Source organism: Scyliorhinus torazame, unplaced genomic scaffold (genome assembly GCF_047496885.1).
Source record: "Scyliorhinus torazame isolate Kashiwa2021f unplaced genomic scaffold, sScyTor2.1 scaffold_595, whole genome shotgun sequence".
Classification (NCBI taxonomy): Eukaryota; Metazoa; Chordata; class Chondrichthyes; order Carcharhiniformes; family Scyliorhinidae; genus Scyliorhinus; species Scyliorhinus torazame.
This window is the reverse complement of record NW_027308322.1, coordinates 74,064-99,935: the sequence shown is the minus strand read 5'-3', so window position 1 is coordinate 99,935 and position 25,872 is coordinate 74,064. Positions and strand designations below refer to the sequence as shown.

Sequence of the window (25,872 nt, the reverse complement as noted above, 5' to 3'; positions counted from 1 at the left end):
TATGTCCCAGTATCGCAGGAATCAGCCTGGTAAACCAACGCTGCACTCCCTCCATAGCAAAACATCCTGCCTCAGAAAAGGAAACAAATACTGCACACAGTACTCCAGATGTGGACTCACCACATGCCATGTATAATTGTAGTAAAACATCCCTAGTCCTATACTGAAGTCTTCTAGCTATGACGGTCAAAATATCATTGGTCTTCTCTCCTGCCTGCTGTACCTGCGCGCTTACCTTTCGCGACTGCTGCACTCGCACATCAGGTCTCGCTGAGTTCCCACCTCTCCCAACTTGAATCCTTTCAGATTACAGATTGCTTTACTATTTTTTGCTACCGAAGCGGATAATCTCACATAGTGACTGGAAGCACAAATTATATCTGCCTCCTGTGATATGGCAAGCCCTGCTTCTATCCCATGGTGTGTTCAAAGGAACCGATTATCCGATCGGGTATGTGGTTGGAAATCAAATCAAAGTCCAGCCGTTTTGCATTCCAGTTCCTGAAAACTTCTCCTTAGTGATGGGGAAGATACCGAGAGACAGGCTATATGAACATTTGGAAGAAAATTGACGGGTTGTGACAGACAAAATGGTTTTCTACGAGGAAGGTCATGCCTCACCAAGTTGCTTGAGTTTTTGAAGAGAGAACAAAGAAGATCGATGAAGAAGTGCTGTGGCTGTTGCTTATAAGGACTTCTGTAGGGCGTGTATCAAGGTCCCACATGGCAGACGGGGATTAAAACTAATATCACATGCGATTCCGGGTGGACTGGCTCACTGAATACAAAAATGACTTGGTTATTGAAGACATGATGTGGAGATGCCGGCGTTGGACTGGGGTGAGCACAGTAAGAAGTCTGACAACACCTGGTTAAAGTCCAACAGGTTTGTTTCGATGTCACGAGCTTTCGGAGCGCTGCTCCTTCCTCAGGTGAAGCGGCAGCGCTCCGAAAGCTAGTGACATCGAAACAAACCTGTTGGACTTTAACCTGGTGTTGTGAGACGTCTTACTTGGTTATTGAAGACAGAGAGTAGCAGCGGAAGGGTGTTTAGTTTTGAAAATGGAGATCTAGCTACTGGTAGAACACTTAGGAACATTAACATCCAGAGGGATCTGGGCGTGCAGGTCCACAGTTCCCTAAATGCTGTAACACAGGTGCCCAATGTGATTAAGAGTAGAAATGACACGCTTGCCTTCATCAGTAAGCGCATTGAGTACAGGAGTTGAGGAATCATGTTGCAGCTATATAAAACCTTGGTTAGGCCGCATTTTGAGTGAACTATGCAATTCTGGTCGCCACACTACCAGAAGGACGTGGAGGCTTTAGAGAGGGGGAAGAAGATATTTACGAGGATGTTGCCTGGTATGGAGGGCATTAGCTATGAGGAGAGGTTAAATAAACTCGTTTTCTTCTCACTCGGACGACGGAGGTTGAGCGGCGACCTGATAGAGGTCTACGCAATTATGAGGGACATCTACAGAGTGGATAGTCAGAGGTTTTTTCCTTGGGTAGAGGGGACAATTACTGGGGGAGCATAGGTTTAAGTTTCGAGGGGCAACGTTTAGAGGAGATGTACGAGGCAAGTGTTTTACACAGAGGGTAATCGGTGCCTGGAACTGGCTGCCAGAGGAGGTGGAGGAAGCAGGGACGATAGTGACGTTTAAGGGACATTTTGACAAACACGTGAATACGACGTGAATAGAGGGAGACGGACCCCGAAAATGCAGAAGGTTTTAGTTTAGCCGGGCACCATGGTCGGCACAGACTTGGAGTGATGAAGGGCCTGTTCCTGTGCTGTAAATTTATTTCTTCTTTGTTCTAAATCCTATGATGACCGAACGCTATAAATGTTAGAACCTGTATAGAACCTTAGTTAGGTCACACTTGGAGTATAGTGTTCAATTCTGGTCGCCACACTACCAGAATGATGTGGAGGCTTTAGAGAGGGCGCAGAAGAGATTTACCAGAATGTTGCCTGGTATGGAGGGCATTAGCTATGAGGAGCGGTTGAATAAACTCGGTTTGTTCTCACTGGAACGAAGGAGGTTGAGGGGGACCTGATAGAGGTATACAAAATTATGAGGGGCATAGACAGAGTGGATAGTCAGAGGCTTTTCCCCAGGGTAGAGGGGTCAATTACTAGGGGGCATAGGTTTAAGGTGAGAGGGGCAAGGTTTAGAGTAGATGTGCGAGGCAAGTTTTTTACGCAGAGGGTAGTGGGTGCCTGGAACTCGCTACCGGAGGAGGTGGTGGAAGCAGGGACGATAGTGACATTTAAGGGGCATCTTGACAAATACATGAGTAGGATGGGAATAGAGGGATACGGACCCAGGAAGTGTAGAAGATTGTAGTTTAGTCGGGCAGCATGGTCGGCACGGGCTTGGAGGGCCGAAGGGCCTGTTCCTGTGCTGTACATTTCTTTGTTCTTTGTTCGCTCAACTCACCGTCCTGCTCTGACATCCACATGTCCGTGATGGGCCTGCCGCAATGTTTCAGTGAACCCCAGCGCAACTGGAGGAACAGCACCTCACCTTCCGATTAGGTAATTTACAGCCTTCTGGAATTAATAATCAATTCAAGAACATTAGACTGTGAACTCTCTCCTCCACCATCACCCATTTTTATTTCAATCAATTTATTTTCATTTGTTCCATTGATCTGTTCCCCATCCCGCGACCCCACTTGAGCTATTTGTTCCTCGTTGCCCTCAACACAGTGCTGACCTTTGTTCCTCCATTCACACAATCTAATCTATTTTTGTTCCACTATCAGAATCCTTGTTTGCCATAATCACCATATTAATATTCATTTCGTCTTTCTGTGCAAGACATCTTCGACAATCTCACCCTACTCCTGGCCCTCCCTCCAGCTCCACCGCTTCACGCCCCCCCCCCCCCCCCCCACACACACACACACACACACGCAGAACAGTATAAATCTGACCTATTTCCATTTCCCTCCAGCTTTATAAAGGCGTCATGCAGACGGGAACATTTAACTTCCTTCGCTCTCCACAGATGCAATCAGAGATTCTGAGTTTGTCCAGTATTTTATGTTTTTCTGCCTTTAAAACATTTTTCGTCACAGGAATTCCCCAAAAACGTCTAAAATAAATTCTTGATCATGAAAACTAGCGACTAGCATCGATTCTGCACTCACACGTGCCATCATCTTCTTGATACCTGCGAGTTCCACCTCCTTTGGCTGGAGCACTATAAAATATGGAAAACGGCAGTATGTTATTTTGAATGAAGGCCAAACTAAATTTACTTTTTAAAATACACCAAGTTTCGGAACGATTCATCTGCATAACGCAGGTAATTATTGTGCAACTCGATATATTGAATAAACGTGCCATTATCAACATTCAATGCAGCAGATTATAGTCTCACCTCTCATTGAGTTGACTTCCTGTTCGCCCTGTTGTGAAAACAGATGGTGAAACATGTCAAAAAGGTCGTCGGTTTTCCTCGAAATTGTCCTCCCCATGCCTGAAGACGCAAGCTTCATACTGGACTTATGTTGTGTGTGTGAAACTCAGCCGAGCAAGCTAAGTACCAGTGAAACTGCGCATGTTTAAGTGAAGGAAGGACCTGCCGAGTCTAGTTGGGATTCAATTTGGTCCAATATCATGTGGCGGCCTCCTTTGAATTTTGGGCAGCCATTTGACAGCTCGCAGAGCTTTGTTTTCCTATGTTTGAAATGGAAAGGAACTTGGCCTGTTTAATAAAAGGTGGCAAATTCGACAATACAAACTTAGAAAAAATAAAATACCTCTCGATCGTTTCAATTTGTATGTATAAATGAATGGACCCGGTTGGATTCTGACCTTGGGTTCCTGTCTTTCTGGAGTTTGCACTTTTTCTCTGCTCCGCCGCGAGCTCCGAATACCACACACAGTTTCGGTGTATTGGCATTGCTGAATACAGTTAGTGTCAAAACATGTGGAAAGGTCCTGACAATATTGACCATTAACATCCTAAGAAGTACCGATGAGGTTGATTGACCATGTCAACTTGTCCCTTAGTGCCCGAGCATGTGCAGGTTCGGTGTATTGGTCATGATAAGTTCTCCTTAGTGTCCAAATGTGTGTAGGTTAGGTGCATTGGCCATGCAAATCTACCGCATAGTGTTCAAATGTTAGATTGGTCTACGGGGATGGGGAGGGTAGTGGGATTGGGCGGCATGCTAATTTCGATGGGACGAAAGGCCTCCTTCAACAATGTATGCATTATATGGATCTCAGGAATTCTCCCATTTTATAAATACGTTTATCTCAAGGCTGATGGACATATCTATATTGTTTGCTGAGCTCGTATTTTGACTTTCCTTCAGAACGAACAGTTACTTTTGCGTGCCTCCTCACACATTGAACTATTTTGTCAATCGAAATTAACCTTCGGAAATTTTGCCACTGGGAAATACAACACTGAATTTCTGCGAAGGATGACCACAGGGACATGGAACAGGGATGCGTGTGCAGAACATTTAAGGAATCCTCCTCCATTGGCATCCATCAGGTTAGATGATGTGACCATGCAAAAATTGCCCCCTGGTGTCCAGTGATATGGTTAGATGGATTTGCCAAGCTATATTGTCCCTTTGTATCCAAAGCTATGCAGGTTAGGTGGATTCTGCATAATAAAAAAAAATGTCCCTTAGTGTCGAAAGATGTGCCGGTTAGGTGGGTTATATTTTTTTAAATGTTGCTCATTGTCCAAAGATGTGCTGATTAGGTGGATTGATCATGCTAGTTTGCCTCTTGCTGTTCAACGATGTGCAGGTTAAATGTGTCCCCTTAGTTTCCAAAGGTCTGTTGGTTAGGTTGATTGGCCATGCTAAATTTGCGCCTTAGTGTCCAGAGCTATCCTCACTATAGCGATTCTATGGTTCAATATATAGAACTGTTTTGCAAATGTACTCACGACGCTTGATGATGACGCCAGCAATGAGCGCCGCAATCAGTAAAACGATGATGAAGGCAGCACACACTGGGCCAATGGCCAACGACATGTTATTCTCTTCAACTAATAAGTGATAAAATGGGAAATCACTGTAAGAATTTTTCGGGGGCGGGGGAGGGAATGTCAACACTTCTGGCAGAGACCATTATGATAATGCATGCATCTTTCGATACCTCCGCCACGATAGAGTTTTTCGGTTCATGTATCATTATGTAAAACGCGATTGCAAGATGTCACGCTTGATAGGCAATTTCTTCTCCTGATTTCAATGGCAGCCATTAGCTACTGTGACCTCTGAAGGTGGCCAAATGTATTTCCAATAAAAGCCTTCCCAGAGCTACAAATATCACGACTCACCATTCCCTGGCAATCACATAAACTCGTTTCTGAGTCAATTTTTGCAGTGTCATTATCAAATGTTTATCCTTCGTCATCAACTGATGGATTTTATTTCTAATTCAGTTCAATCAAATAATGGCAGGTTGATACAGATGTCTGAGGCATCTTCCCACCAAACATACCTTCGTATGGTTTGGCTGCCTAACCTGAAATCCAGGGGCTTGTGATAAACAAACATACACCACAGACTGATGTTCGATACAACTGTTTACAGCACATTTGTTGGAAAACCATACGAACTATTGGTACATCCTGCAAACTATCAACCAGAAACTCATTACCTTCTTAGAAACGTAGAAATGGTATGCGGCCATATATATATTGTCTCAATTGAACGGATTCGGAACACTGTGTGTGAAGGACGATCACTGCAAGCACGTCCTAGCTCAGTTCCGTTGTGGTCAGCGATAAAAAAAATCAAGAGGCCAATCTAATACCAACTCAAGCCGCCCCCCCCCCCCCACCCCCACATACACACAAACATTTCTGCCAACTACATAGCCACATTTCTAATCCATCACACTTGATATCCTTTGCAACGGGATTGTTCATTTTGCAAACAGCTTTTCATTGGCCGCATTTAGAGACCCAGTTCAGGATTCTCTTAAATTTAACAAAGAACAAGGAAAATAACAGCACACGAACAGGCCCTTCGGCCCTTCGATCATGCTGCCCGTCTGAACTAAATCTCCCTCCCGTTCCGGGGAACATATCACTCTATTCCCATCCGATACATGTATTTCTCGAGATGGCCTTTACTGTCACTATCGTTCCTGCTTCGACTACGTCATCGGCCAGCGGGTTCCTGGCTTCCACCACTCTCAATGTAAAAAGCTTCCCTCGCACATCTCCTTAAACGTTGCCCCTCACACCTAATCCTATGCCCCCCCCCCCCCCCCCCCAGGTATTGACTCTTCCACCCTGGGAAAAAATCTTCCGACTAATCACTCTTCCCATGCCCCTCAAAGTCTTGTCGACTTCTATCAGATCGCCCCTCAACCCCCGTCGTTGCAGTGAGAACGAAACAGATGTTTCCAACCTCTCCTCATACCAAATGCACTACATAACATGGAGCTTCATATCGCAGTTAGGATGTCAAATATAATGCCAACATTCATGTCGAGAGGGCTCGAATACAACAGCAGGAATGTACGGCTGAGGCTCTGTACGGGTGTGCCCATACCCTATTTGGAATATTATGAGCAGTTATGGGCTCGGAACCTGAAGAAGGACGTGTTGTCCTTGGTGAAGGTACAGAGGAGATTCACAAGAATGCGGAATGAAGGTCTTGTCATACGAAGAACGGCTGAGGATTTTGAGGCTTTACTCCACTGAATTTGGAAGGTTGTGGGGGTATCTCATTGAGACTTACAGCTTACTGAGAGGCCTGGATAGAGTGGACGTGTAGAGGATGTTTCCACTATTCGGAGCGACTAGAACCCGAGGGCACAGCATCAGAATGAAGGAACTATCCGTTAAACCATAAATGAGGAGGCTAACAGTTTAATTTGGATAAATGTGAAGTTATTCACTTTGGTCGGAAAACAAGAAGGCAGATTACGACCTGAACGGTTGTTAGATTGGTCTACGGGGATGGGAGAGGGGAGTATGCTGCGGGAATTGGGTGTCCTTGTGCACCAGTCGCTGAAAAGCAAGCTGGTGCAGCAGACGTCAAATAATCCAAATTGCATGTTGGCTTGAAATGACAGGTTTCGAGCACGGGAACAGGGATGTGTTGCTGCAATTATACAGGGCCTTGGTGACGTCACAACTAGAATATTCTGTGCATTTTTGTTCCCCTGCTCTGCAGAAGGATGTTCTTGCTCTCGAGGGAGTGCAGCGAAGCTTTGCCAGACTGATTCCTGGGTTGGCGGGACTAATGTTTGAGGAAAGAATGACCAGGTTGGGATTGTTCTCGCTGGAGTTCAGAAGGATGAGGGGTGATCTTACAGAGACTTATAAAATTCAAACAGGACTAGATAGGGTAGATGCTGATGGAAGTTGCCCATGTTGGGTGTTTCCAGAACCAGGGTCACAGTCTTAGGATTGGGAGAAGATCATTTAGGACAGAATTGAGGAGACATTGCTAAACACAAACAGCAGTGAGCCTGTGGAATTCATTACCAGAGGGAGCAGTTGAGGATAATACATTTAAAATATTCCATACGCGGCTAGATATGGCACTTGAGGCGAATGGGATCAAAGGCTCTGGGGAGAAACCAGGATCAGACTACTGAGTTTGATGATCAGCATGATCGTGACGAATGGCGGAGCAGGCTCGAACGCCGAATGGCTTCCTCATGCTCATATCGTTCATGTCTTTGTGAATTTATTCAGCTAGCGCGCGGTGAAACTTTACAACTCATTGTCGCAGAAGGCTGTGGAGGTCAACTCTCCGAGTGGCTTTGAGACAGCGATAGATAGGTTACTTGATTATTAAGATGTGGAGATGCCGGCGTTGGACTGGGGTGAGCACAGTACGAAGTCTTACAACACCAGGTTAAAGTCCAACAGGTTTGTTTCAAACACTGGCTTTCAGAGCGCAGCTTCTTCACCAGGTGAATGAAGTGGTGACTTCCACGAACTCATATATAGACAAAGTCAATGGTGCAAGATGCTATATTGAATGCGAGTTTTGACAGGTAATTATGTCTTTACAGGTTCAGACGTTGCGACTGGAGAGAGGGATAATCACATGTTAAAGAGTTGTGAATTGTCTCAAGCCAGGACTGTTGGTAGGATTTCGCAAGCCCAGCCCAGATGGTGGAGTGTGAATGTAATGCGACATGAATCCAAGGTCCCGGTTGAGGCCGCACTCATGTGTGCGGAACTTGGCTATAAGTTTCTGCTCGGCGATTCTGCGTTGTCGCGCGTCCTGAAGAACGCTTTCCCGAAGATCAGTGGCTTTCAAAGTATCGTCTTGCATCTTTGACTTTGTCTATATATATGTTTCTGCAATCAGCCTCTTCTTACAATAAGTATCTCATATATGTTCAAATTAATGGGAACATTCTGTTAACTTCTATTATCTTCTGTTAACAGAATGCCGACAACGAGTAAAATATTGAGATACAAAAAGATACCGCTTGTTTGTTGATCCTTACCTTTCTCGGTAACCTCCACAGATTTGCTGAACGGGGACAGCTTCCAATGTCCCAAAACAAATGTTTGGTAACGGCAACTATAATTTCCTAAAGAATCCGGATCCGTGACATTTATAGCAAATGTCAGCTTTTTCTGACCATCGCTCACTTCGAGAGTTTGTACATGTTGTTCGCTGGGAATTCTGTGCAAGTGAAATCCCCCGGCAGACCGAATGTCACCTTCGCAGGAAATAAGGACAGTGTCACTGTTTGATCGGCGTTTGCTGATGGTTGGCGGCGAAACTTTGTCTGTAACAAAGCAGAGACAAGAAGTTGAGATGCACAACAAATAGCGTTTGATTTTAGTCAAAACGATGATGCGCTGAATTTCGGAACATCAAATCAAAATGTGATTAAGAGGGTCTACAAAGCAATCCAGCCTTTGCAGCTCCCACGGGATCCGGCATGTTTACAATGATTGTTCCCAAGAATCACAAGTCAATGCAATGCGAGGGTTAAGAACGGGCATATCACGTATGAGCAGAGAGCGTATTTACATTTCACACCCAGAAATCCCAAGTTAATTAGGTTGTTTCACGGGGCAATTAGCGACACTGCTTAAGACTGATGAATGCGTTACTATCTCCCATACGGCAATAACGTCACCAAGACGCGAAAGAAGCGGGAAACGCGTCTTAGAGTTAAAAATAAGTTACACTTAAATAAAAGAACGGATTATCCTCAAAAGGAGCAGCAGGAAGAAACACCAGCCCTGCAGTTGCACTCCCCAAAACCGTTCCCGGAAAATGTTTGAGGCTTGTTGAACTCACTCCCGCCTACCAGATGCACACTGTAGTCCCATTCTTAACGCCCCGGATGTTATCTCATTCTTTGTTTGTGCCCAGTGCGCACGTGAATATTTGGCAAACACACCCCGAGATTAGTGATTTTACTCAATGAATTGAAAGGAGAGATAAATCAATCAAAATAACTTCATACCCAACCTTCCCCTTTGGTGGGAAACTGGCCGAAGTGTCCATTAATATGTCATGATGGACGAGAACCCAGGCTGGAGAAGATTTCCAACTGAACATTAGAACATAGAACATATAACATAGATCACACAGTGCAGAAGGAGGCCATTCGGCCCATCGAGTCTGCACGGACCCATTTAAGCCCTCTTCCGCCCTATCCCCGGAACCCAATAACCCCTCCTAACATTTTTGATCATTAAGGGCAATGTATCATGACCAATCCACCTAACCTGCATATCTTTGGACTATGGTAGGAAACCGGAGCACCCGGAGGAAACCACGCAGACACGGGGAGAACGTGCAGACTCCGCACAGACAGTGACCCAGCGGGGAATTGATCCAGGGGCTCTGGCGCTGTGAAGCGACAGTGCTATCCACATGTGCTACCGTGCTGCCCATTTATAAGTTTTATGTACTGTTAAGGAGATTCGTATCCTCCTGCATCAAATCTTCGCCGCCGACCTGGCAATAACAAGACAGGAATGAACCACTTTTTTACTTTTCCTTATGTCAATCATTGACTACATTTTTACGGTTCATTTTTATGTCGTAGTCTTGTTTTCTATAGGTCGCAGTTTTCGCCCCTGTATCTGATCGGTCCAGTAAATATTTGCTGATCCCCAAATTGGTCCCAGCTTCTAACATGCCCCAATTGGGCAGGCACCTGGTAGATGAAACGCAATGCAGTGAAATGTAAGGTAATACATTTTGATAGAAGAAACTTGGGGAGGCAATATAGGTTCAATGGCTGAGCTTTGAGGGGACTCCAGGAGCACAGGAACCTTGGGGGTCACGTGCATATTTCTCTGAAGGTGGCCAGGCAAGTTGAAACAGTTGTTAAGAAGAGGATCCCTGGTATAAAAAGCGAGTCATAGAGATAAAGGCCAGGAGGTGATGCTACACCACAACAAACCTTTGGTCAGTCCACATTTAGAACACAGTTTAGGGCACCTTTTTTCAGGAAGAATGTTAAAGCCCTGGAGAGAGTTCAGGTGAGGGTTCCTAGAATGATAGCAGGAAAGAGGAATTTTAGATACAAGGAAAGATTGGAGAAATCGGAATTGTTCGCCTTGGATCCGAGAAAATTAAGAGGTGACCTAACTGATGTGTTCAATATTCTGAACATTTTGCCAGAGTGAAGAGGGATATTCTGTTTCCAGTAGATGATATGTCAGCGACGAGTGGGTCACAATTTCAAGACAGTCATCAAGAGAGCTCGGAGTGAAATGAGCAGAAATGTTTTTCCTCAGAGAATTGTTGGGTTTGGAATGCGCTGCCTGGGAAAGTGGTGCATGTGGATTCCATAGGAGGTATCAAAAGAGAGCTGGATACATAATTGATCAGGATTAATTCAGAGTGCTTCAGGAATAGGGATGGAGAATGGGACAAGTTGGGTAGTTCCATCGGGAGCCGGTGCACACACGATGCGGCCAATCGCCGCCTTCTGTGCAGCAAAGAACAAAAAACACGAATTCACGCTGACTTCTACAGTCTATATTTCATTTTGATGTTCAACTTTGCTTCCTTAGTTAACCACGGAGGATGCCCACTTTCCGAATCGTCATTGCTCATTGGGATACATCTTACGGAAAGTTAATAAGTTCCCTGTAAACGTTAGACACTACACCTGTATTCTCCTAACTTTTGTGATCGACATGTTGTCAAATAATAAAAACAATGGAATGGAACGTGCCTGCTGGTAAGCACCCTATTGCGTACCACTGGAGTTCAGAAGCAACAAGGCAAAGAAGGTGGCCACGTCGCCACAGTCCCGATGTCCATCGGCTGTTTTCCTCTTTGAATGTGAGTGTTGAATGGTGGTGATTTCACCTGAGGATGATCACAGCGCAGGCAAGTTTGAGAAGGCAAGGCGTTCATAGATAACCTATTGGAAACATTTGGACCTTCAAAAATAACCGTTTTGAAACCTCTTGGAAAGAATATGGTCGATGAAAAAATGTGTGCACTGGTGGACGTAGTTGGAACACGATTTTGCCGTTGTGACAAATCCATGTGCCCAATATAATATTTGTCGTCGAATCAATGAAGGTATTTCTTGAAGGAAACACTTCAACATCCCACTCGACTTCATGCAAATATACTGAGGCAGAATTAGCGCCAGCAATGGTAATATGGAAATCAATCATAATGATATTGATAACTGTACATTTTAGAATTTACGAAAGTAGCATTTGGGTTTGCTGGAATCATGGACCCCAAGTTGTGCCATGTCTTTGATAAGGTGTGGCCGAGACAAATATATTTGGGTTGACGTTGTAATATGTTGTGCTGCAACAGTTGCATTATTTTGGATCACCGACCGCTGAACTATCCTATTCCCTCATCTCATTATGTTTTGAACGGGAAAACAGGAAAAGGCTTTCAGAAGAAGTATGATATAATTGATAAAGGACTGTCAGAAAATTGGGGTCGTAACGGTGGCACACTGGTTGGCACAGTGGGTCTCGCTGCCTCTTAGCTCATGGGATCCGTGTTCAATTACAGACTTTGGGTCACTGACTGTGTGGTGTTTGCACTTTCTCCCGTGTCTGCGTAGGTTTCATTCGGATGCTCCGAACTCCTCCCCTCAACTACCCGAACAGTCAACTAGAAAATCATTTAGGAACCGGAGAACATTGGGCTGTATTCCCCACCGGCAAGATGCTTCGTTTTGCCTGCAGCACCGGGGTTTCCCCGACGGCGTGGGTTGCCCTTCAATGGGAAACCCTATTGACCAACCGGCGTAACGGATTACCCGACGCAGAGTGACCTCTCCCATCCGCTGCCAATCGCTTGTAAATAGATTTTGAGATCACCCTTTTTGTATCCACTCCAGCAATTTTAAAGTTCGTTTTGTTTTCAACCGTGCCTCTAATTCACCACAACATAGTTTAAGTTAAATTTTTCAGACAGGGAAATGTGGAAAACCTTTCCAGCAGAGGTATAACTGGTGTAAACTTATACATTTGGCAACGATCTAAAAACGTGTTGTCAAGGTTTTTATGGTCTCAGAGAATCATAGATTTTACAGTGCTGAAGGACGCCATTCGGTCCAGAGAGTCTGCACCGACCCTTGTAAAGAGCACACTACCTAACCTCACAACTCCGCCTTGTCCACTGAACCCAGGAACCCCACCTAACCTTTGTGGACACTAAGGGCAATTTAGCATGGCCAATGCACCTAACCTGCACATCTTTGGACTGTGGGAGGAAACCGGAGCACCCGGAGGAAACCCATTCTTCAATTTAATCCGTAGGAGCCGATTCTGCGTTCAACGGGACACATTACTTCAAACACTCCGCTGCGAATTTCATTGCCAGCAGGAGGTGCGCACCTCAGCAGTTAGCCGAGAGTGCTGAACGGGACAGATCCTGGCAATCTGCTGACACTGTTTCTCGCTGCTTGTAATGCAATGCTGAACAATCAGATGGAGTATTGTTCCCCCGAGAAGTAATACTGATTATTCAATTTTAAAAACGAGCATTTGATGAGTAATCTGAACGTTTACTTCCTTGTTGGCCGACAAGAGACCGACATTAGCCTGGAAAAATATAACAAAAATATTTGAAGTGGCTAGCTTGGCAGACCAATGTCCAAAGGCCAAAGTGAATCCCATTGATATTCGCTTTGGGGGAAACCGATCTGATACTTTCAGAGCAATCGGCAGTTGATGTAATGACACAGGCGGACTCAGATTTGGTATCATACCTCCAATGTGTATCTGAACGGGATCGCTCTCATCTGAATGTATCCATCCGTTCTTCTTCCAAGTCTGACATCGGCAAATATACTTTCCTGCCCTGCCTACAGAGAAGGAATGATCTAAATATGTCTTGCATTGTATTTTCTTAAAGTCCTTATGATCAACATCTTGCCCATTGTGAAAATATTCGATCCGTGTGGCAGGACAGTCGCACCGGCAACTCAAAGTTATTTTCTCTCCGGTAATAAACTTCCGAAATGCTGGATCCACAGTCACGACTGGTTTCCGTAAACGATCTGGAATAAAAACAAAACGCATTTAAAACAATGTATGTGCAGAAACTAATGTCTGCAGATCGCATTAACCGACTTCCACAATCACAGTAGCGAGATGCGATTCCTCAATGAAATAACATAGAAGTCGATATTTAGCAGGTTCGGTGTTTAATGTTCCAATAAATCTAGTGCGCCGAAATAAACGTGCATTTTAAAATCAATTGTACCCACATGCGGAATGGCTCTTTGAAGATTCAGAGAACAGAGTGTGCCAGTGTAACTGCTGTAATGTTAAACCTCACAGCCCCCACACGGTGACTGGTGGGAATTGTGCCGAATACAATTGACAAACTTTTGAGAAGCCGTGATTGTCATTCCAAAAATTAAAAGGTGATTGGTTGGGAGAAGTAGAAACATAAGAGAACAAAGGTGCAGAGTAAAGTCCGCCTCAGACATTCTGTGTAAACCAGATCCACATGATTGAAAATCAATTCCTTTTATGCTCGTGTTACTCACCTGCTTCGACATCCCCGACCAGCTCACCGACTTCAACTGTAAAAAGCAGAGTTACACAATTACGGGAAAAATAATGAAATTGAATAAAACGTTCCTGAACATATTCCAATTCGAACAAGTCTCTGATACCGGAGAATAAAATATACAGTTATTAACAAATAGGCAACATGGGTGTGATGAATGGATATATAATACAGAGTTATGGATAGAGAGACAATATAGAATGCGGAATACAGGGTTAACGGTAGGGTTCTTGGGAATGTGGAGGCGCAGAGAGGTCTTGGGATCTATGTTCATAGATCTTTGAAAGTTTCCACTCAAGTAGATAGAGCTGTGAAGAAGGCCTATGGTGGGCTGGCGTTCATTAGCAGAGTGATTGAATTTAAGAGCCGCGAGGTGATGATGTAGCTGTACAAATCCTTGGTAAGGCCACATTTGGAGTACTGTGTGCAGTTCTGTTCGCCTCATTTTAGGAAGGATGTGGAATCTTTGGAAACGGTGTAAATGAGATTTGCCATGATGTTGCCTGGAATGGAGAGTAGGTCTTACGAGAAAAGTTTGAGGGTGCTCGGCCTTTTCTCATTAGAACGGAAGAGGATGAGGGGCGACTTGATAGAAGTTTATGAGCTGATCAGTGGCATAGATAGAGTAGACTGTCAGAGACTTTTCCCCCGGATAGAACAAACCATTACAAGGGACATAAATTTAAGGTGAATGGTGGAAGATAGAGGGGGGATGTCAGAGGTAGGTTCTTTACCCAGAGAGTAGTGGCGGCATGGAATGCACTGCCTGTGGAAGTAGTTGAGTCGGAAACATTAGGGACCTTCAAGCGGCTATTGGGTAGGTACATGGATTACGGTAGAGTGATGGGGTGTAGATTAATTTGTTCTTAATCTAGGACAAAAGTTCGGCGCAACATAGTCGGCAGAAGTGCCTGTTCTGTACTGTATTTTTCTATGTTCTATGTTCTATGTTCTGTAGAGTTATGGATAGAGAGACAATATAATGTTATGGATAGTGAGACAATGTAAAGTAATGGATAGAGAGATAATATGAAGTTATGAATAGAGAGACAATACAAAGTTCTCGACGGAGAGACAATATGAAGGTATGGATAGAGAAACAATATAAAGTTATGGATAGAGATACACAATTTAATGTTATGGATAGAGAGACAATATAGAGTCATGGATAGAGAAACAATATAAAGTTATGGATAGAGAGACAATATAAAGTTATGGATAGAGAGACAATATGAAGTGAAGGATAGAGAGACAATATAAAGTTCTGGACAGAGAGACAGTATGAAGTTATGGATAGAGAGGCAATATAAAGTTATGGATAGAGAGACACAATATAATGCTATGGATAGAGAGACAATATAGAGTTATGGATAGAGAGACAATATGAAGTTATGGATAGAGAGACAGTATAAAGTTATGGATCGAGAGACAATATACATTTATGGATAGAGAGACAATATAGAATGCTGGCTAGGTAGGTGCGGTGAGGGAGGGCAGAGATTATTGGAGTGAGGCGTCCTGTGGGGGAGGTCTAGGGTACTGGAATCAGGTGTGGTGGCGTGTGGTGTGGGGAGAGGCAAAGGGTGCTGTAGTGAGGGATATGTGTCGGAGGCGGGGTCTTGGATTGAGGTGGGGAGGCGTGACGGGGAAGCAGAACGTGTATGGGTGAGGTGGGGGAGTCACAGCGAATTGCAATGAGCTAGGGTGTGATGGTGAAGCGGAGGGTAAATGGGTGACGCGGGGTGAGTTGGACGGCAAAGGGTGTTGGAGTAAGGTGGGGTGCGAAAGAGAGCGTTGGAGTAAGGTAGGGTGAGAAAGAGTGCGTTGGAGTATGGTGGATGTGCTGAGGGGAGGCAGAGGGTATTGGAGTCAGGTAGTGTGAGAGAGAGGGCTTTGAGTAAGGTGGGTGTGCTGAGGGGAGACAGAGGGTGTTGGAATGAGTTGAAGTATGGGGAGGCAGAGGGTGTAGAGAGGAAGCAGAGTGTAGTGTGCGAAGGCACGGTGTGTGGTGAAGTGAGTGATGGAGGCAGGGGGTGTTGGGGTGAGGCGGGGTGGAACGGAGAGGGACATGGCATTCTGGCAAGGGCGATGCCATTCAGAAATAACGTTTTAAAAGTAAAATTTCTGTCTGGAGAACGGGTGGCATAATGGTTTGAAAGTTGAGCAGGAAAAGGTGGATGAGACATAACGCGAGTGAAACAGGTTGCGAGGATAGATAGGGCCCGGTGGCAACTGTGTTGCTATTCTCTCTCCTTGCCTCACAACAGGGTGGGTCAGGGTCCATTGAAAGAGGTGTGTGGAGGTTCTAACTGAGAGAAACGGAGAAAGTCCACAATGACCCCCAATCCACCTCCCTCCCCTCTCTCATGCTATGGAACGTGTTACTGCAACATGTGGCAAGCCTTGGCTGACCGAATATCCTTCATCCAATCATCGTTCATATCGACGGAGCCTCTGGTGAGGTCCCCAAGATAATGCATTCTCCTTATTTTCCTTATCTCTATTGGCGACAGTAGCATAGCACTCAGTATTGAGGGATTACTCTGTTGAACAGTTCATTGACCACTTGAATTCGCCACAGACGCGTAGATGTTCGGAGTGATCGTCAGGTAAAACACAAGGAAACACGACTAATCGAACACCAATTTTATGCATTAACATATTGTGCAGCAAGCTTCTGGGTGGGTGTATCTGACACTCCCTTCAAATTTTTCTCTGAATAATATTTACTCGCCCCATCCCTGATGAGATCTGCCTCTAAGGGGCTGTTTAGCACAGGTCTAAATCAATGGCTTCGAAAGCAGACCAAGGTATGCCAGCAGCACGGTTCAATTCCCGTACGAGCCTCCCCGAACAGGCGCCGGTATGTGGCGACTCGGTCTTTTCACAGTAACTTCATTTGAAGCCTACTTGTTACAATAAGTCATTTTAATTTCATTTCAATTAGCGCTTATTGTACCATGGGACAGATATTCTTCCGTTTGCTACTTGCTCATGAACGAGCAACAGCTCCGTATATGATTACGAGCGAAATAAGACGATTTCGGATTGTAACACGTTTAGATAACACATCCCGCACAGTGCTGCGTACTCAGGTTCCATTCCAAACATGGACTGTTTGGGTCAAGTTTGCACGGTCTCCCCGTGTCTGCGTGGGTTTTATTCTGATGCTCCGGGTTCCACCCACTTCCAAAGATGTGGGGCGTAGGTTGATTGGCCAATGCGTATGGCAAAAAGATCTGCACGGTTGCTGGACTGGCCATGTTAATTGTGTCGCCTAGTGTCCATAGATTTGCATGTTAAGTGAGTTGGCCGTGATAACTTCTTCTTTCATGTCTAAAGATGTGGCGATTAGGTGGATTGGCCATGCTAAATTACACCTTGGTGTTTAAAATGTTATGTGGTGTTACGGATAAATGGTGTGGCCCTCGGGAGGGTGCTCTGTCGGAGGGTCGTGCAGACATGATGAGCCAATCATTCTGGTGCACTTCCTTCTGCACTGTAGGAACTCTGTGATTTCTATAATATTCCCAGCCAGTTCAGTATTTCGGAATTGAAACTAGAATTGAAAATTCACTCAGCAGTGGAAGCCAATTCTGTCGGCCGACGAATAGTCCTAATTATTTCAGCCAATTGCTTCATCCATAAATGGAACGCACGAGAGGAAGGCTGAGATCAATAACGCTTTGATCTCACCCTCTCTTTTTTCCGAAAAACAGACAATCTCAGAACCCATTTCTGTCCTGTTTCTCATCCCTGGAGTTGCCTTGACCCTAGTCCAACAGATTAATTTGCCAGACAGAACATGTTGTTTTCTCATATATGTTCCTGATGCCCCGGAACAGTGCATTTGATCCTCCAATGCTGCGCCGATCATGATGCCTATCTAAACTAAAACCTGCTGCAATTCAGAGGTACCTTGCCATCTATTCCCATCCTTTTTGTTTATTTTTCAAGATGCCTATTAAACGTTCACCACCTCCTCGGGCACCGCGTTCCAGGCACTCACCACACTCTGAAAAAAGCCTTGATCACACATCTACTCTAAACTTTCCTATTCACACCTTAAACGTCTGCTGCCTCGTTCTTGACTTTTCCACCCAAAGAAAAAGCACATGACTATCCACTCTGTCCATGCCACTTGCAATTTTGTAGATTTCTATCAGGTTGCCCCTCAACCTCTGTCGTTCCAGTGAAAACAACCCGACTTGACCCTACCTCTCCTCACAGCTGACACGCTCCAGACCATGCAACATCCTGGTACATCTCCTCTGTATCCTCTCCTGCTGATAAGGATAGGAAGGGGTGTTGGATACCAACCATTCCTCAAGAAGAGCCATGGAGCAGCAGGATTGATTAGGATTGATAGCTACATCCCTGATATTGGATATCAAAAAATTCAAGATGCTCTGAGTGCCTTTGTTGTGATTTTATTGTTTAATTATGCATGCATCTTGTCTGTTAATTGTGCTCATATAATGTGCATGATGTACCCTTAATCGATAGTCACGATTGGACATAGATAACCAGTAAGGAATTACTTGTGTGTGCTAATTTCTTGTCATGGAATCTGAAAGCCGTTCAGAGGCTGGTGTGGAAGAAATGAATTTGAATTAATGGGACATTGGCAACAGTACTGGAGAAGAGAGGACCTGTTCTGTTGGGACGGTCTTCATCTGAATCATGCTGGGACCAGAGTCCTGGCGAACCGTATAACTAGGGCTGTAGATAGGGTTTAAACTTAATAGTGGGGGAAGGGGGGGTTCAATTTCATGGAGAATTGGAAAAGCAAAGTTATATGAAGGGGTAGAAGGGCAGGTTAATTATGCGGACTTTCAACTAGTTAAATGAACCGAGGCTCAGGAGAGTTTAGTTAAGTTTCCAGAACATGTAATAGACCAGAGATTATAGAAAATGGCAGAAAGCTAACCTCAGGAAGAGCAAAAAAAGGTGACAAGTGTGAGAAGGGAGGTGGTCAATGCAGGATTGAGGGCGTTGTGCGTAAATGCGTGCAGCATACGGAACAAGGAAAATGAGCTTGTCACGCGCATTGACATTGGCCGGTACGATGCTGTGGGCATCACAGAGACGGGGTTGCAAGGGGATCAAGGCTGGGATCTAAAGGATATGGATCCTATCGAAAGGACAGGTGGATGGGCAAATGGTTGAATTGTTCGTAAGGAATGAAGATAAATCGACAGCAAGAAGCGATGTAGGATAAGAATGCATAGAAACTCTGTGGGATTGAGGAATTACAAAGGTAAAAAGGTCCTGATGGGAGTTATGTACAGTTCCCCTAGCAGTGATCAGAATGTGGGACAGAAAGTAAATCAGGAGATCGAAAAGGCAATATGATATGAATCACGGGTTACTTCATTATGCGAGTGTATTTTGAAAATCATGTTGGTAATGTGTCCCAAGAAAAGGAATTTGTGGAATGTCGAGAACATGCTTTTTTGGAGCAACTTGTGACAGAGCCAATTCTGGATTTGGTGATGTGTAATGAGGCAAACTTGATTAGGGAAGTTAAGGCGAAGGTACCCTGAGGGAGAAGTGACCACATATGAAATAATTTTCCCTGGAGTTTGAGAGGGAAAAGCTGCAATCAGATGTAACGATTTCCCAATCAAATAAGGGTAACGACAAAGACATGAGAGAGGAATTGGCCAGAGTTGAGGCTCTACAGAAATTCATTCCAAGGAGAAGTAAACCTGCTCAGGGGAGGGCGAGGCACCCGTGGCAGACGAGGCATTCAAGGACATAATAAAAGCAAAAGAAAAAGCACAGAAAGTGGCGAGGATTAGTGAGAAGCCCGTGGATTGTCAGCCTTTAAAAGCTAGCAGAGGACAACTAAAAAAGCAAAAGGTGAGAGAAGATGAAATATATGTGCAAGCTAGCTACTGATATAAACACGATAGCTAGGATTGTTTGTCAATATAGAACATAGAACTGTACAGCCCAGTACAGGGTTTTCGGCCCACGATGTTGTGCCGAACTAGTCTGAAACTAAGATCAAATCAACCTACTCCCAATCATTCCAGTGCACTCCAAAGGCCTATCCAATAACCGCTTGAAGGTTCATGAAGTGTCCGACTCCACTCCCATAGCTGGGAGTGCGTTCCAAGCCCCAACCACACTCTGAGTAAAGAAGATACCTCTGAAATCCCTCCTATATCTTCCACCATGAACCTGAAAGTTATGCCCCCTTGTAACAGCTATAATCCACCGAGGACAAAGTCGCAGAACGTCCACTCTATGTATCCCTCTCATCGCCTCATACATCTCAATTAAGTCACCTCTCATCCTCATTCTCTCCCATGAGAAAAACCCTCGCACCTTCAACCTTTCATCATAAGACCTACCCTCCAATCCCGGCAGCATCCTGGTAAATCTCCTTTGCACCCTTTCCACTGCTTCCACATCCTTCCTATAATGATGTGACCAGAACTGCACACAATACTCCAAATGTGGTCTAACCAACGTCTTGCACAGTTGCAGGATAACCTCGCTGCTGTAAAACTCAATCCCCCCCCCCCCCCCCCCCCCCGTTAATAAATGCTAACACACTATAGGCTTTCTTCACGGGTCTATCCACTTGGGTGGCAACTTTCAGAGATCTATGGACATGACTTGCGAGATCTCTCTGCTCTACATTCTACAGAAACCTGTGTGAACCCTGTAATCCACATTCAAATTTATCCTACCAAAATAAATCATCTCATATTTATCAGGGTTAAACTCGATCTGCCGCTTTTCAGCACATCTCTGCATCCGAGCAATGTCTCCTTGCAGCCTACAACAGCCCTCGACATTATCCACTACTCCACTAATCTTGGTGTCATCAGCAAATTTACTAACCCAACCTTCAACTCCATCATCCAATTCATTGATAAAAATCATAAATCGCAGAATACCCAGCACTGATCCCTGTGGTACACAGCTGGTGACTGGGCTCCAGGATGAAAATGTACCGTCTACTACCACCCTCTGTCTTCTATGTGATAGCCAGTTACTGATCCAATCGGCCAAATTTCCCTCTATGCCATGCCTCCTTACTTTCTGCATGAGCCGACCATGGGGCACCTTATCAAACGCCTTACAAAAATCCAAGCATCGACGTCAACTGCTCTACCTTCACCTATGTACACAGTTTCCTTCTCAAAGAATACAATCAAACTTGTGAGGCAAGACGTACCCCTCACAAATCCATGCTGACTATCCCGAATTGCGCTGTATCTTTCCAAATGATCTTTAACGCTATCTCACAGGACCCTTTCCAATAATTTACCTATGACCAAAGTGAGACTAACCGGCCTATAATTCCCAGGGTTATACCTATTCCCTTTCTTGAACGAGGAGACAGCAGTCGCCTCTCTCCAGTCTCATGGCACTATTCCTGTAGTGAGGAATTCACTATTCCTGACAGTGAGGACATAACGATCAAAGCCAAAGGCTCTGCAATCTCATCCCTCGCCTTCCAAAGAATCCAAGGGTATATCCAATCAGGCCCAGGGGTCTTATCTATCCTCAGGCTTCTCAAAAGTTCGGACACATCTTCCTTTCGAATACCTACGTCCTCCAGCCTGGCTGCCTGTATCGCAATATCCTCCTCAACAACATGGCCCCTCTCCTTTGTGAACACTGAAGAAAAGTATTCATTTAGGGCCTCTCCTGTATCTCCAGACTCCATGCACACGTTCCCACTTTTGTCCGTGACCGGCCCTAACATCACCTTGATCCTGCGGCAAGTACTTCTCATGCCCCCTCCTAGCTCCCGTAAGCCCTTTCTTGAGCTCCTTCCTTGCTATCTTGTATCCCTCGAGTGAACTCACTGAACCTTGTTTTCTCATCCTTACGTCCTTCTTCCTCTGGACAAGACATTCAACCTCTTTTGTAAACCATGGATCCCTCACTCGACCATTTCCTCCCTGCCTGACAGGGACATACATATCAAGGACACGCATTATTTGCTCCTGACAGGTGGGGGGATATGACATGAATAAGTGTGCAAGTATGCAGTTGGGTAGGAAATGAACAGAAAGGCAGAGCAAGTGCCAGGCAACATCCATTTCCTTCAAATAAGGACCTAACACCTGCCCCCAGTGACTGTACCGGTTCACGAACAGCATCACCTTCTGAAGGGCAACGGGGCATTGGTGTGTGCAGTCCGCAATTGGCAACGAAAATGCCATTTTGCCCTTTAATTTACGAGGATTTGAGGACAGGAATGAAGATGCCTTGCTGCAATGCGATACAGACGTGTTGAGTCTGCATCGGGAGTATTGTGCACAGTGTTTGTCTCCGTTCCTAAGGAACTTCAGATGTGCCTTAAAGCATACACCAAGTTAATTCCAGGGATGGCGTAACTCGCCAGTGAGGAGCGATTGAGGTAACTGAGCCTGTTACCTCTAATGTTTCGAAGCAAAGAGGTAATTGGAACTTATAAAACTATTACAGGGCAGGACAGATTTTATAATCCCTTCCCCACACTCCCCACATCCTGCCATGGCTGTTGAATCTACAATCAAGAATCACAGACTCAGAATAAGGAGCAGTCTGAAATTATCATGGATTATCATAGAATTTACAATGCAGAAGGAGGCCATTGGCCCATCGAATCTGCACCGGCTCTTGCAAATTGTGATGAGGGATGTTGGGGGACTTAAGATTAGAGCTTCCTAATCATGCCCCCAACAGTAAAGACAAAATTGCTAAATGAACAGCAAACAGCAGTAGCCCCGCGTACGTGCCAAATGGAACTCTCGCGGAAACCATTGCCCATTCACACAAATAAAATCATCTAACCAATACCTTTGCTTCCTGATCGATTGGCTCAAAGACCTATTTTTCCACATCCTCTGTCTCCCTGTATAACGATTTGGGTAAAAAGTCAGCTTGTGACTTTTATTGCCCTTTGACCTCCTCAGATGCAGAGCGAACAACTTCCCCAGAGAACAATAATTGGATGGATCCAATATTTTGGACAGCAAGTTGCTCGGTAACGACGGGAAACAAAATAGAGAAGTAGGTGATGCAGAGACACTTTGCAGTTCAGGAAGCATCTGTAGACAGACTACAAAATTACTGTATTTCTCGCTGAATTCAATCATATCCGGAGAATGGAAGATATAAACAACTCCTAATATAGAACCATAGAATCCCGACAGCGCAGGAGGAGGCACTTCGGCCCAGCTCGACTAACACCGACCGTTACAAATACCCTCCCAGGCCCAGTCCACCGCCCTATAATTCCCACGCAACCCCCATAACCCTTTCTAACCTGCAAGTTAAGGGGCAAGTTAGCATTGCCAATCCACCAAACCTTCACACCTTTCGACTGTGGAAGGAGACCCGAGCACCCGGAGGAAACCCAAGCAGACCACTGTGCCACCATGCCATAAAGTATATATGAGTTCGGAGAATTAATGTTCTGTTTGGTAATTGTCTCACTTAGCCTCCCTGATCATTACCACCTTCCTTGCTCCGTCCATCTCTCTTCGCCCCCTCCCACCTGCCTGTTCTCTTCCAAAATACGTGTTCGTTCATTCGAAGCAACTGAGTAATTTTATCTCCTGGGGTCAAATTGGACATGTCTGTGTTAGTACACGTCCCCTAGGTCCCATCCTCTCAAATCACCAGCTACGGATTTAGATCCACACCGTGCCCCAACGTGCTGTGGCGGCAACGCCTGCCTCCTATATCAGTCCCTCTTGCTCAACATTGTCCATTTCCATTTGGTAATGAATGCTGTCACAGGTACTATCGAACAGTACAGTTTATCCTCACTGTTTTTATTAATCGTCTTTCACGCCTGACCTCATCTGAGCTGAATATAATTCATCGTCTCCAGACGTCAATGTTAACTCCGTCTCCAAACTTTCTGTTATCATCATTTCTAGTTTGCAGTGAGTTCGGCAAAATCATAGAATCCCTGCGCTGCAGAAGGCCATTCGGTTCATCTGCAATTCAATCTCTGGAATTCAACCTCCTCAGTCCCAATCCCTACTCCCTGCCCCCATTACCCTAACTAACCTTCGGACAATAAGGGGCAATTTAGCAGGACCCGGTCTGCACATTTCTGGACTGTAAATGTATCCTTGAGATATTTTGTTTCTATTTTCATTTCAGGGGTGGCATGTGGCACAGTGGTTAGCATGGCTGCCTCACACTGTCAGGCACCCGGATTCAATTTCAGCCTCGGGTCACTGTTTGTGTGGACTCTGCACGTTCTCCCCGTGACTGCGTGGGTTTCCTCCGGGTGCTCCGGTTTCCTCCCACAGTCCAAAGATTTGCAGGGTAGGTGCTATGGCCAAGCTAAAGTGTGCCTTATTGTCGAAAAATGTGCAGGTTGGGTGGATTGGCTAGTGTAGAATTACCCCTTAGTGTTCAGGGACGTGCAGGGCAGGTAACAGGGAGAGGACGGGGGAATGGGTTTGGGTTTGGGTAGGGCGCAGTTTCAGAGGGTCGGTGCAGACTGGATGGGATAAATGGCCTCCTTCTATTCTGTTGCAATGTTACGTTTCTATTCTCAAGATCTATATTCTCAATTTAATCCATTCAGCCCGCCTCTTATAAAGTATGTTGAGGTTTCAGACGTGCGACACATCGTCCTCCCGTTTACCACTTTCAGATACCCAAACTCAAATATTCAAATTCCTAGGGGGACACATCACCAAAAACCTGTCCTAGTATTGCCACGTCGATGCTACCACCAAGAAAGCACAACTGCGCCTATACTTCCTCAGGAAACTAAGGACATTTGGCGTGTCCACATTAACTCTTTCCAACATTTACAGATGCATCATAGAAAGCATCCTATCGGGCTGCATCACAGCCTGGTATGGCAACTGCTCGGCCCAGGACCGCAAGAAACGTCAGAGAAGCGTGAACACCGCCCAGTCCATCACACGAACCTGCCTCCCATCCAGTGACACCATGTACACCTCCCGATGCGTGGGGAAAGCGGGCAGCATAATCAACGATCCCTCCCACCTGACTTACTCACTCTTCCAACTTCTTCCATCGGACAGGAGATACAGAAGTCTGAGAACACGCACGAACAGACTCAAAAACAGCTTCTTCCCCGCTGTTACCAGACTCCTAAATGACCCTTTTATGGACTGACCTCATTAACACCACACCCTGTATGCTTCACCCGATGCCGGTGTTATGTAGTTCCATTGTGTACCTTGTGTTGTCCTACTATGTATTTCCCTTTATTTCCTTTTCTTTTCATGTAGTTAATGATCTGTTGAGCTGCTCGCAGGAAAATACCTTTCACTGTACCTCGGTACACGTGACAATAAACAGAATCCAAATCCAATGCAAACAACTCATTCCATTCCGGCTTTTCCTTTTTTTGCAAATTCCTTCGATTTCAAAAATGCAAATCATATAAATTTGAGTCTCAATATGTAAAGTGTTGATTTAGCTGGCTACACACTGCACATCCATTTCCTCAATTTCAGCACTTTGTTATTTACATGTTGAACCTCTTTTCCTCGATGCAGCTAATTCAGGAATAATCTAGGAAGCCATACTCACGGATCCACAGCAGAACTGACAAAGTAAACATTTTCCTTTTCCCAAGGAGATTCGTATCAATGTTTAGAAAGGCCAAAATAGATGTTCACCTTCTTCCTTGTCTTTGTGACTGGGCTGGAGATAAGGGAAGTACACAGTTTGTTGGTTCAGTAACACATCTTACAACACAGGATGTTACTAACTGCAGAACGGTAAACATGAGTCAAGCTACCAGGAAAGGACTGAAGAACCTGAATTGTCAGCACCTAAGTGTTACAAAATATGTGTTCCTCATGATATATATTTCAGTTGATGGCATTGCATACAAATGAGATCGAGGTGTCTGAC

The 25,872-nt window shown here is 45.0% G+C and overlaps 1 protein-coding gene across 1 annotated transcript; it reads right to left on the bottom strand.

Annotated features, from left to right (window-relative positions):
• Positions 1-235: 235 nt before the first annotated feature.
• LOC140406539 (uncharacterized) lies at positions 236-25,609 on the bottom strand (the record flags this gene model as incomplete). The annotated part of the gene is made up of 6 exons (XM_072494541.1): positions 25,546-25,609; positions 13,979-14,014; positions 13,193-13,483; positions 8,471-8,758; positions 4,929-5,030; positions 236-332 (listed from the first exon to the last, which is right to left on the bottom strand). Coding segments are annotated over exons 1-6 (845 nt in total), but the record flags the coding sequence as incomplete, so codon positions are not given.
• Positions 25,610-25,872: the final 263 nt, after the last annotated feature.